The sequence below is a fragment of the Tiliqua scincoides genome, chromosome 5, assembly GCF_035046505.1.
Source record: "Tiliqua scincoides isolate rTilSci1 chromosome 5, rTilSci1.hap2, whole genome shotgun sequence".
NCBI classification, from domain to species: Eukaryota; Metazoa; Chordata; class Lepidosauria; order Squamata; family Scincidae; genus Tiliqua; species Tiliqua scincoides.
Genome location: NC_089825.1, coordinates 45039707 through 45052348, shown reverse-complemented (window position 1 = coordinate 45052348; position 12642 = coordinate 45039707). Strand labels below are relative to the sequence as shown.

General features: G+C 40.7%; 1 protein-coding gene across 15 annotated transcripts in view; it reads left to right on the top strand.

Annotated features, from left to right (window-relative positions):
• Positions 1-12642, top strand: part of SLC4A7 (solute carrier family 4 member 7) — a 117974-nt gene that overhangs the window by 79714 nt on the left and 25618 nt on the right. For all 15 annotated transcript variants that reach the window (XM_066627138.1, XM_066627131.1, XM_066627142.1 and 12 more), the window contains 4 exons: positions 1603-1706; positions 3543-3717; positions 6422-6555; positions 7513-7758. In XM_066627138.1, coding sequence (XP_066483235.1) covers positions 1603-1706; positions 3543-3717; positions 6422-6555; positions 7513-7758 — 659 coding nt within the window. The remainder of the gene's footprint in view (positions 1-1602; positions 1707-3542; positions 3718-6421; positions 6556-7512; positions 7759-12642) is intronic.

Genomic DNA, 12642 nt, shown 5'->3' with positions numbered 1-12642 from the left:
TATGACAATTATGCAATAATATGTGTAACAATTATGTTGAATGTCTTGATTCCTTATTTTGTATAATTCTGCCTTTTTAGAAACAATTTTGTATTGGTTTCTGCTAGACAGGGGGAAGGAAATAAAACCTGTTCTCTGTCTATTGAACAATGTATTCAGCAATTCCTTTGATTTTTGAGAAGTCATTCACGTTTTCCTCATACTTTCAAGAATAACTTTTTCAATCATAAAGGCTAGGAACTTGCAATTATTTTATTTCATTAATAAGCAGAGCTGAAATTCTTAGCAAGACCAATTTTTATTTGTGTGGAACAGTACTTTGATATTGGAGGAATGTGCGTAAAAAGCGCTAATGTGTGTAAGCGCTAACCTGCTCCATGTCTGCTGCTGATCAGAGCCTCCCTTCCCTCACCAGTCTGTTGCGCTCACATTACAGGGCAGGCTGTAAAAAGTAATGCTCAGAGTGTCTGATTGAACAGCCAGCTCTCAGCACTTTGGAACCTCTGTGTTAGAGACTTCTGCTAGACTATATCTGACAAGACTAAATCCTGATACATTATTGCTTCTTGTTGGAAAACTTGCCAGTCTTTCTAGAGTTATACAAATGTACACTATTGGGATCCCCAACCCTCAGAATGCCCGTTTTGGGGGAAAGAAAAAAAGTGACTTCTGGTTTTTTAGGGGAAACTAGAAGTGACATTTTTACGCCCTTATAAGGCATTCTGAGGCCCAGCGAAGCTGGGGCGCAGCTCCAGTCACATTAGGAGGGTTTGGGGGTGCCTAATCCATGGATTTAATCATCTGCGGGTTTTGGTACCTGTGGGGTTTCTGGGAATGGAACTTCTGTAGATAATGAGGGCCAACTGTGTTTAAATGCGTTCCCCAGTCATATGCAGAACAAACAATTGTGACAATCCTCCTAATATTAATCCTTTGTCAATGTTGATCCAGGTGCTTGGTCCCTTATATTTATGATTAGAATTCTTTCTTTAATGGTCTAGTGTTGGTAACCATGAATAAATTTGCACTAATACGGCATATTACATAATATATAATTTTACTAATCTGACTACTTTATGTCTTGTCATTCTAGTTCAATTAGACCTTCAAGGCAGTGTTCAATATAAAAGAAAGCTTAAACCTTCAATCAAATAATGAAACTACTATATACATAACCAGTACTTTTAATTAAATGAATTCTTCAGACAGTAGTTGCTTTTAACCATGAATAGTTGTCTTCCCAAGATAGTGCCACTGGAACAAAGCATTTTGATGCATAATATTTTTCACTTAGGATGAAGCCAGAAGTGTGCATATTCTGTGAACTTTTCTCATAGTATAATATGACTGAGGATTTTTGTTAGTCAAAGATTGCCAGTATTACACAAAAATATTATTTGACAGTTTTGCTGCTTGTTGTAACATACTTAGTCAATTGAAATATTAAGTTCTTAACTCTTTTGTACTGTTCTTGGAGAAAAAAAAATTAAACATGTTCATTTTGCAGAGCTCTGCCTAGAAGAGAGGAAAAAGTTGGAAGTTATGTTGTGTGTTGCAGTAAACTACGGTGCAGAACTAACCATATATACTTCCTTGATACAGGAGAAGAGGAAGATACCTAAATTTCCAAATGGAGCTGCTATTCCTGGAGAACCTCTCAAAGAAGAAGGCCATCACGCTGGACCTGAATTACAGAGGACTGGAAGGTGTGTGGTGTTTGCTTGAATACTTGTAACCTCAAAGAAGTAAAAAAAAAAAAATTAAATCATTACTGGTTTAGAAATTTGTATATCATGTGTAAAACGTCAGCATAAATGAGAAGAACATTTAATTTTCACCTCATCTGGTGGCCTGTTTTTAGGCTTTAAATGTTATTGCAGAAAATTTCTGGGAAAATATATAGAGCTGTACTTAATCTTTTCAAACTGATCAGTGTGCAAAAATATTTTTCCAATATTGATAGTGAGAATAGTTTAAAACCAAAAGTTGTCTATATTGGGCTAGATATTCAAAACATCCCATAAGGGGGAAACACAGTGACAGCATGTGAAACTTTTAAGAGAGATCCCATGCACTTCAGTCTTGGAATTTTTTTTACAGCACAGAGAATCTTTCTAGGATCCTAAGCTGGGTTCACTTACATTGTTAAACCAAAACTCTGGGTGAATACCATAGACTTGATTGACAACATATTAAGGAATGGGTAAGCTTTCTTAAATGCTATTATGAGAAGGGGTGTCTATAGAAAGTAGAAAAATAAAAATAAAAATTTTCTCAACAGCTTTTTGCTTTCCACTAAATGAGTAACTCTTTGAAGAACATATTTAAGGACATTAGTATTTTTGTCCAGTTTCGTACTCACTGGTTTGTATGTATAAAAAGGTACATATTAGCATATTTCCTTTTACTGGTGGTTCTTTTTTAAATTCAATTGGCTTATTTTCTCAATAATTACTTTAGTAACAAAATTATTTTAAAGATGGTGTACCCATGCTGTGAAGCACTTTCAACTTATTTTCATTTTTCTTCACTAGTTGGACTTCTCTTTATAGTTGCTGAGGCAGAAGTCCCTTTAATCAAGGCTCTGTATATTTTACTATTTGGCAAAAGTGAAGAATTTAGCACTTTGAAAAGATTGTTTTCACTTAGATTTCTGACCCTTCAGATTGAATTTGTTGACTTGAAGGTGCATGAGTAATGCCTGGTGAAATGTCTAAATCCATGGATGAGCCTTTTCACAGTTGGAGGAGGGTTTCAGTGGTTCTGCCTTCAGAGGCAACACAAATTATGGGGAAAGGGATCAGTGATATCATTTATGTAGACCACAAATTTTGAGAGTTGGTGCAGTGTGTACACTGTACCAAACATTACTCTCTTCTAGATGTAGACCACTTTGATGAAATGAGACTTTCACATTTTGAAATATTTTGCTGTGATTTATCTGCCCTAGTATGCTCCTATGGGAGCATAGGCTCATCCTGCACAGGTACTGTCCTAATCTCTTCTACAAGTGCATGAAGTCTTAGAGCAGAAAGGAATGGTTAGTTTGCATGCACATAGCTCCATTATGTGCATACATAGGAGGGATATAGTTTTGGATTGTTTCAGAAATATAGAAATACATCTGAAATGAATGAAATGTTAAGGAGTTCATGATCAGTAGGAAAACGAGTCAGTACTACAAGTATCTGTTAAATGGCCCTACAAATGTAAAATATTATGCTCTTTTGCAACTTAATATTATATTATGGTTATTTCAGTAGAATCATTTATCAGACTTTTCTGTGTCTAGCCCATTATACACAATATCTGCTAATTTTTAAAAATATCATTTGGAAAGTTGACTGAGTTTGCACTAGCTATTAAAAATGATTAGATGAAATTGGTATACTCTTTGCCGTTTATGTAACTAAGTTGGGAGTATTTAAAATAAGGCTAATTTGTGCTGAAAATCTGCGCTGTCAGTCTTGTGTATCCCATAGTTTTAAGCATTCTGGAGTCCTTTAGTGTACAGTTTGACGAGTTTCATCTCACCTATTTAGGCTTTTTGGTGGTTTGATACTTGACATCAAAAGGAAAGCACCTTTTTTCTTGAGTGACTTCAAGGATGCATTAAGTCTGCAGTGCCTGGCCTCGATTCTTTTCCTATACTGTGCCTGTATGTCTCCTGTAATCACTTTTGGAGGGCTCCTTGGAGAAGCTACAGAAGGCAGAATAGTGAGTACAAAGAATGGTAGTAGCCAGGCGTTTAGATTTTCAGAGGCAAGTGACTGTGTTCATTTGTCTCCTTTATTTCTACCTTTATTTGAAGAATTTTTAGTACAGCTATTGATTAGCTCTGCCCCATAGTAGATGTCCCTCAGATATTAAATGCTGTGGAAAATGTGGAAAAATTCTGTGTACAAGCAGGAGAAGACTTACAGTTAAGGTAAACATTATCCTGTTTTGGTGAACAGTTGTACAAATCAAGAAGTAGCCTGCATTGTTATGTGAAACAGCTACGGAAAACATCCAGTAGTCCACTATTAGCATAGATCTACCTTGAATGTCTGCTCAAAACCAATTAAGAGATCTTTAGTAGGCCTATGAAGGTAATGTCATCTTAAAAGTTTGTGTAGAGAAAATAAAGAATTGAAAACTCAGGACAGAACTAGGTGTTACCACACATGTGTATAATAAAACTCAGATGCACATACTTTTATTTATTTATTTATTTATTTACTTACTTACTTATTTATTTTAAGAGAGAAGATGTGGAGAAGTGATGCTTAACCCTTTCTTTGCCTGCCACTTTTCACATATGGCTCTCTCTCAATTTATTTTCTTTTTCCCAATCTCCTCCACCCCACATTCCTGACAAACATTTCTCTGTGATGAGGAAAAAGTGACTGGGAGAGGGGGGCTTGCAGCAGAAAAGCAAAGGGCAGCAAATGGGCTAAGCATCCTTCTGCACACAATTTACCTCATCCTGAAATTGTGTTTTTCTGTAAGAAGCAACCATTAGGGTTTAAATATGCATATTTGTGTGTAACATGCAGTTTGGTCCTCAAATACTTGATAAACTTGGAAATTTTTCATGAACTGTTCCACTCTTTGCTGTACAATATAATAACTATAACCTTAATTTTAGACTGCTTTAGCCACTGCAACACCTATCTTAACTCATGGGAATGGTTATATATGATATTATTTCAGGTCAATATTTCAGCATCTGTGGCATGATTTTAAAAGTATATTTTTTACATCTTAACATGTGTACCTATCCTTTAGGGAAAAGATGTAAATGCTTGTCTGACTTTTTAAAAAATATAGTTTCGTGTTTTGGAAATGCTTCTCATATTTACATACTGTACCAGTGTGGTCCATTTTTCCTCAAACATTTTTTCCAAATGCAATTTATTTTGCTTTCATATACTTGAACATTATAAATTTTATTGGATTAACGTTGCCCCCTCAAAACAGAGCCTTGTTCTACATGCTGTTAGATAACTTGCTTTGGAAAATTCATGATAGTATTCAGTGACAGTAGTTGCTGAAAGACTCATAGTTGTGTTGTAATAGTTGTTCAAGAATGCTGTGAAGCAGTTGGTTAAAAAATGTATACAGTACTGTACCTCCTGTTGGTAAATTGAAAAATGCCTTCTTTCTTCTAGCTGTCTGGGATTGTTTGCTGCCTTCAGTTGCTTGGTGTGCATCAGTGAATGTATTAAATTAGTTACTGCACACATGAGTTCAAGCAAAGTAACTGGCTTGTAAAGGTACACACTTGTGTTCACACCACTTCCTCACATCACCAGAGGCTGTCACCTTCACAATGCTCCTGCCTTTGCCATCCTACCTTGAGAATCCAAGGTTAATGCATTGACTGACCCACAGGCTAGTTTACGGTTAGCATGTAAAGAAATAGGTTGATTGTATATGCATTGGGTTGTAGTTTAAATTTAGTTTAATCATGGCTATGTTCCTTTAATTTCATTGAGACTTGTGTCTTAGACATGACTGGCTAAACTTAGCATACAACTCTGTTCAGTGAAATCATGAAATTCTGTTGGTAGTAGTCCCATTTCAACACAGCTCTCGTCTTGGCACCTAAGAGTTTCCCAGAGTATTGGTAAATTTTAGTGCATGTTGTCAGCCTATTCTGTGTTTGCACAGTTATTACTTTAACTTGGTCTTTCATACCTTGCAGAGGATTAAGGAAAGTAAAACTTGGATTACTGAACTACAACTTCTAATTGCTTCTCCATGCATTTTGAATGTTGGTCTTTTTAAAATTAAGAGCAATATAGTTTCAATAAAATTTTATTTTTTCCCCTGTAAATGCATAATATCATACAAGTTACTCTGTTTAAAAAGTAGCAGACAATTACAGAACAATGTAATTGAGAAAAATGCATTACCAGGTGGGATGATGACTTTCTGCTCCTTTTATCTCCTGTGTTTATTTATTTCCTTATGTTAAATCCATCACTGTTCAGTCATATCCAGTCAGTTTCTGTTTTGTCATGATTGGTTTGACAACAGCTTTAATACTGCATATCATACTCAGTTTTGGTACAGGTTTGTTGCAACATTATCTTCCTTCATACAGGAGAAGACACTTTGTTTATCCTTTTCACTTTTCTACTTTAATTAGGTATTTATGCACTACCATTGTTGATGTATACTTTTTTTCCTTAGCCTGCTACATGAATTACTTGGTCTTGTGATTTTGGGATAGCTTTACTTCTTAAGTGAAGTATTCCAAATTCTGACCATGGTATTGCAGAGGTACATTCTAGGTGAAATTGAATTATAACAAATGACAATTGTAGTATGCTTGCTCTTGTTTACAAATGTGTGTAAACAAAGTGATATAAAGTCACAATTAAAAATGTTAAATTTATGTTCAACAAATCACAGGATTTTTTTTCCCCTCCAGAGTGCAATAGAGTCTTTATTTGGAGCATCATTAACTGGGATTGCCTATTCATTGTTTGCTGGGCAACCTCTAACAATATTGGGAAGCACTGGACCCGTTCTAGTATTTGAAAAAATATTATTTACATTTTGCAAGTAAGTTGTATCTATTTATGAGATTTACTTAAGATGGTTATGAAATCTTTCAGAATAATTGTATGTTTGAGCTACCTGTAAATGAAAGTAATTACTTATTAGGCAGAGGATAGCATACTGCAGTTAGCATAGACAAATCTATCAATGCTCTGTGAATCTAGTCATGCATTAAGATCTTTGAGGGAGACTGTTTTGCAAACTGTCATTGAGGTAAGCTTGTCTGGCATGCACATGGAACAGAGCCTTCTTTATGATAGCCCCTTGGTTGTAGAACTTTCTATCTCGGTATGAGAAGCCTCCTGTCTTCACTTTTAAAAGTTCATCTATTCTGCCACACTTCTTGCTTGTGAGCTGCTGTTGAAACATCTTTTTTAATTACTATTTTACATTAGATTTTAAATTGGATTTTTAAAATATTTTGACTTTTCTGCCCTTAGGCTAAGTGTGAACGGCAGGGAATAAATGATTTGATTACCAGTCATGATTAGTGTACACTACTTTCAGGTTAAGAAGCAGTCTCTTCTTAAGAAGGTTAAGAAGCATTCTCTAAATAATAGTTTTTAATAACAGTGGGAAACTTGGCCTTCTTGTGGGCTTCCCATAGGAAACTGGTCAGTAGGAAACAGAATTCTGGGCTTGATTTTCCTTTAGTCTGGTTTAGCAAGACTTTTATCAGAATACAAAGGGAGTTAATAACATCTGAATGCTCAAAAATTCCACCCTTGTTGCAGGGTAGAATGCCAGGAAGAAGTGTACTACTTATTATGAATATTTGAACTGATCAGATTCCAACAACTGAGCTGAATGGCATTTTATATCATATAGGAATAGCATTCTACAGCAGAAGGGAAATGAGTGATAATAGTGGAGCCAGAACAAAACCTAGATCATGTCTAAATTTAAGCTTTGTCTATGAGGTTAATAGCTTTACTGAATTCATATTTATTTTTCAAACAGGGAATATGAACTTTCTTATCTCTCATTACGAACTAGCATTGGTCTATGGACAGCATTTTTGTGCATACTTTTGGTAGCAACGGATGCAAGTAGCCTAGTGTGTTACATCACTCGATTTACAGAGGAAGCTTTTGCTGCTCTCATTTGCATAATATTTATATATGAAGCATTGGAGAAGCTTTTCCAGTTGGGAGAGATGTATGCTTTCAATATGCACAATGACCTGGATAAACTCACATTGTATTCGTAAGTGTTGATTTATCAGTAAAACATTGAACAATACAATCACATTTTTTCTTTCAAAATTCTGACACTAGTCTGGTTTTTTGGCATGCATTGTAGTATATATTCACAAATGTTGTTTCAATGTTTGAACAAACATCATGTCCATCTAGAGATTAAGCCAGTAGTCCATTTAGCAGTTGGATAGGGCAATAATCCCGTCTGACACTAGTCAACTGTCAGAGATTCAGAGCTTATAATAAAAAATGAGCCTTTGCTGTCATTAATTCACATACATTTTCCATCAACTATAACTCATCTGCATTGTATGGCTTCTACATATACTATGGCAGTGATTCTCAAACCTTTTAGCATCAGGACCCACTTTTTAGAACACAGAACACATAGGAAGTGATGTCATTAACCTGGAAGTGATGCCATGACCAGAAACGATATCAATTCAAACCTAAACTGCGATCAGCCTCTTTCCAGTATCTCATCTTCCCACCTATTCAGGGCAAACCACCATTCCTTTCTTCCACTGGGAGCCCACCCTACCCACCAGCTCTGTAACCTGTATTTTCAGCTCTGTATTTTCAATTGTGGCTGAGTTAGGTGCTGTGCAACCCACCTGAAATGGGCTTGTGACCCACCTAGTAGGTTCCAATCCACAGAAACACTGTACTGTAGATAGATATGCTGTCTCAGTTCACTAGTATCCAGGCTATTCTTTGCCTTAATAATAAAGGACAAACACACTTTGGCCTTCTAATGTTTCATAACTTGTGCAGTCTGAAGCATGCTTATGAGTGAGTGAGACCCATTGAACTTCATGGGGCAGACTTCTGAGTAAGCATGCTTATGAGTGCACTGTCAGGCAATGAAGGCTGTTTGATTCCAATTGCAGGTCACAAACAAGATTGAAATGTATTCACATCAATTTGTTTCTTTCAGGAAGCCATCTTGAACGGTTTGTCTTTGAGTTGAGTTTCATTTCAGATATGTTTCAGGCTCATATAAAAATATGTATGTTTCATGACCTAGAACAGGGGTGTCCAAACACTGGCCTGGGGGCCACTTGCGGCCCTCAGGAGCTCCCAATCTGGCCCTCAGGGAACCCCCAGTCTCCAATGAGCCTCTGGCCCTCCGGAGACTTGCTGGAGCCAGTGCTGGTCCAACGCAACTGCTCTCAGCATGAGGACGACTGTTCAACCTCTCACCTGAGCTGTGGGACGAGGGCTCTCTTCATTACTTGCTGTTTCACATCTGTGATGCTGCAGTGGCAGCGAAGAAAAGGCTAGCCTTGCTTTGTGCAAGGCCTTTTATAGGACTTGAGCTACTGCAAGACCTTCATTCATTCATATAAGTTCCATCTCTAATAAATTCATTTATGTAAATTTATTCAAATTTGAAATGTAAATTAATTAAGAACATAAGAACAGCCCCACTGGATCAGGCCATAGGCCCATCTAGTCCAGCTTCTTGTATCACACAGCGGCCCACCAAATGCCCCAGGGAGCACACCAGATAAGAGACCTCATCCTAGTGCCCTCCCTTGCATCTGGCATTCTGACATAGCCCATTTCTAAAATCAGGAGGTTGCACATACACATCATGGCTTGTAACCCGTAATGGATTTTTCCTCCAGAAACTTGTCCAATCCCCTTTTAAAGGCGTCCAGGCCAGACGTCATCACCACATCCTGTGGCAAGGAGTTCCACAGACCAACTACATGCTGAGTAAAGAAATATTTTCTTTTGTCTGTTCTAACTCACCCAACACTCAATTTTAGCGGATTTCCCCTGGCCAGTAATCATCTTAGTCTCTCTCTTTTGCAACTTTTCCATTTCCACTATGTCCTTTTTGAGATGCAGCAACCAGAACTAGAAACAATACTCCAGGTGTGGCCTTACCATCGATTTGTACAACGGCATTATAATATTAGCCGTTTTGTTCTCAGTACCTTTTCTAATGATCTCAAGCATAGAATTGGCCTTCTTCACTGCTGCCGCACATTGGGTCGACGCTTTCATCGACCTGTCCACTACCACCCCAAGATCTCTCTCCTGATCTGTCACAGACAGCTCAGAACCCATCAGCCTATATCTAAAGTTTTGATTTTTTGCCCCAATGTGCATGACCTTACACTTACTGACATTGAAGCGCATCTGCCAATTTGCTGCCCATTCTGCCAGTCTGGAGAGATCCTTCTGGAGCTCCTCACAATCACTTCTGGTCTTCATGGCTCGGAAAAGTTTGGTGTCGTCTGCAAACTTTGCCATCTCACTGCTCAACCCTGTCTCCAGGTCATTTATGAAGAGGTTGAAAAGCACCGGTCCCAGGACAGATCCTTGGGGCACACTGCTTTTCACCTCTCTCCATTGTGAAAATTGCCCATTGACACCCACTCTCTGTTTCCTGGTCTTCAACCAGGTCTCAATCCAGGAGAGGACCTGTCCTCTAATTCCCTGACTGTGGAGTTTTTTTTGGTAACCTTTGGTGACGGACCGTGTTGAACGCATTCTGAAAGTCCAGATATATAATGTCTATGGGTTCTCCCGCATCCACATGCCTGTTGACCTTTTCAAAGAATCCTATAAGGTTTGTGAGGCAAGACTTACCCTTACAGAAGCCGTGCTGATTCTCCCTCAGCAAGGCCTGTTCGTCTATGTGTTTTGAGATCCTATCTCCTTTGTCATGGACAGATCCCTTTCTGGTGGGATTTAGGCTTGTTGCAGCCTCTCACCTCCGCAATGGCAGGGGACCACATTCTATGATCTGCCCTTGGAGGCTGATGGATCCAAATGGATTCCTGAGGGCTCTGGGGGATTTTCCCGTTGCCAGAGCTGGAGACCCACCAGGCGCTCTGGTCGATCTCTGGAATACGGAGATGGCCAGGGCCCTGGATAAGATCGCTCCCGAGCGTCCTCTGCCCAGTCGCAGAGTCATAGCGGCACCTTGGTTTTCTGAGGAGCTGCGAATGATGAAGTGGCAGGGCAGACGTCTGGAGCGTCAGTGGCAAAAGACTCGTACCGAATCTGACCGTACATGGGCTAGGGCCCAGTTAAGAGCTTACTCTAAGGCGGTGGTGGCAGCTAAAAGGGCATACTTCTCTGCCTCCATTGCATCTGCAGAGAACCGTCCAGCTGAGCTCTTTCGTGTGGTCCGTAGCCTTTTACATCTGGCCCCCCCTACTGGTGGGGAGGAGCACTCGGAGGCTCGCTGTGATGAGTTCGCAAAACACTTTGCAGAGGAGGTCGATCAGATTCGGCATGACTTAGACGCTGCTGTGGGCATATCTAGTGATGTCCCTGGGGAACCTGTCTAGCCTACTACTTGGGATTCTTTTCAGCTTGTAGAGCCTGAGGATGTGGACAGGATTCTCTGGAGTGTGAGACCTGCTGCTTGCCTGCTTGACCCTTGCCCAGCATGGCTAATTAGGGCTGCCTGGGAAGGGCTGGCCGAGTGGACGGGGAGGGTGGTGAACTCATCTCTGAGGGAGGGGGTGCTCCCGCCTGCCTTGAAGCAGGCGATGGTTCGTCCCCTCCTGAAGAAGCCTTCCCTGGATCCCACTAATTTAAACAACTTTTAGCCAGTCTCGAATATCCGATTCCTGGACAAGGTGATTGAGCGGGTGGTGGCATCCCAGCTTCAGAGGGTACTGGAGGAAACAGATTATCTGGACCCATTCCAATCTGGCTTCAGGCTGGGGTTCGGGACGGAGACTGCCTTGGTCACCTTGGTGGATGACCTTCGCTGGGGAATGGACAGGGGGAGTTCGACCCTGTTAGTCCTGCTGGACCTCTCGGCGGCTTTTGACACCATGGTGTCCTTCTGGGTCGGCTGGCCGGGTTGGGGCTTGGAGGCACTGTTTTGAAGTGGTTCTCCTCCTTTCTGGCTGACAGATCCCAGAAGGTGGTGCTGGGGGACGCTTGTTCGGCACCCTGACCTCTTAGGTTTGGGGTGCCGCAAGGTTCCATCTTATCCCCCATGCTCTTTAACATCTACATGAAGCCACTGGGAGAGGTCATCCGGGGGTTTGGAGTGGGGTGCCATCAGTATGCTGATGACACCCAGCTTTATCTCTCCTTTCCCCCTGATTCTGAGGAAGCAGTTGGGGTCCTGGACCGCTGTTTTGAGGCGGTTAGGGGCTGGATGTGGGCGAACAAGCTGAAAGTAAATCCAGATAAGACAGAGGTGCTTTTGGTTTAGAAAGCCACAGCTCGGGTATTGGACTATCGTCCTGCTCTGAATGGGGTTGCACTCCCTCTGAAGGAGCAGGTCTGCAGCTTGGGGGTTCTCCTGGATCCACAGCTGCACCTGGAGGCCCAGGTAGCGGCGGTGGCCAGGGGAGCCTTTGCTCAGCTTCGGCTGATTTGCCAGCTGTAACCGTACCTGAGCTGCGTGGACCTGGCCACAGTAACCCATGCCCCAGTGACATCTAGATTAGATTATTGCAATGCGCTCTATGTGGGGCTGCCTTTGAAGACGGTCCAGAAATTACAACTAGTACGGAACGCGGCTGCTCGTGTGGTTGCTGGGGCACGTCAGTTTGACTCTGTCGAGCAGGTTGCTTCGGCGGCTACACTGGCTGCCGGTTCTATTCCGGACCCAATTCAAGGTGGTAGTTTTGACTTTTAAAGCCCTTTACGGCTTGGGTCCGGGGTATTTGAGGGACTGCCTCCTTCCCTACAATCCTGCCCATACTCTTAGATCATCTGGGGGGGCCCTTTTGACTATGCCGCCACCAAGAGATGTGAGAGGGGTGGCGGACAGGAAGAGGGCCTTCTCGGTGGTGGCCCCTGAACTTTGGAATACCCTCCCCTTAGAATTGAAAACTGCTCCCTCGTTGCTAATATTTCGGCGTGGACTGAAGACCTTTTTATTTCAAAAAGCTTTTAACTGTTG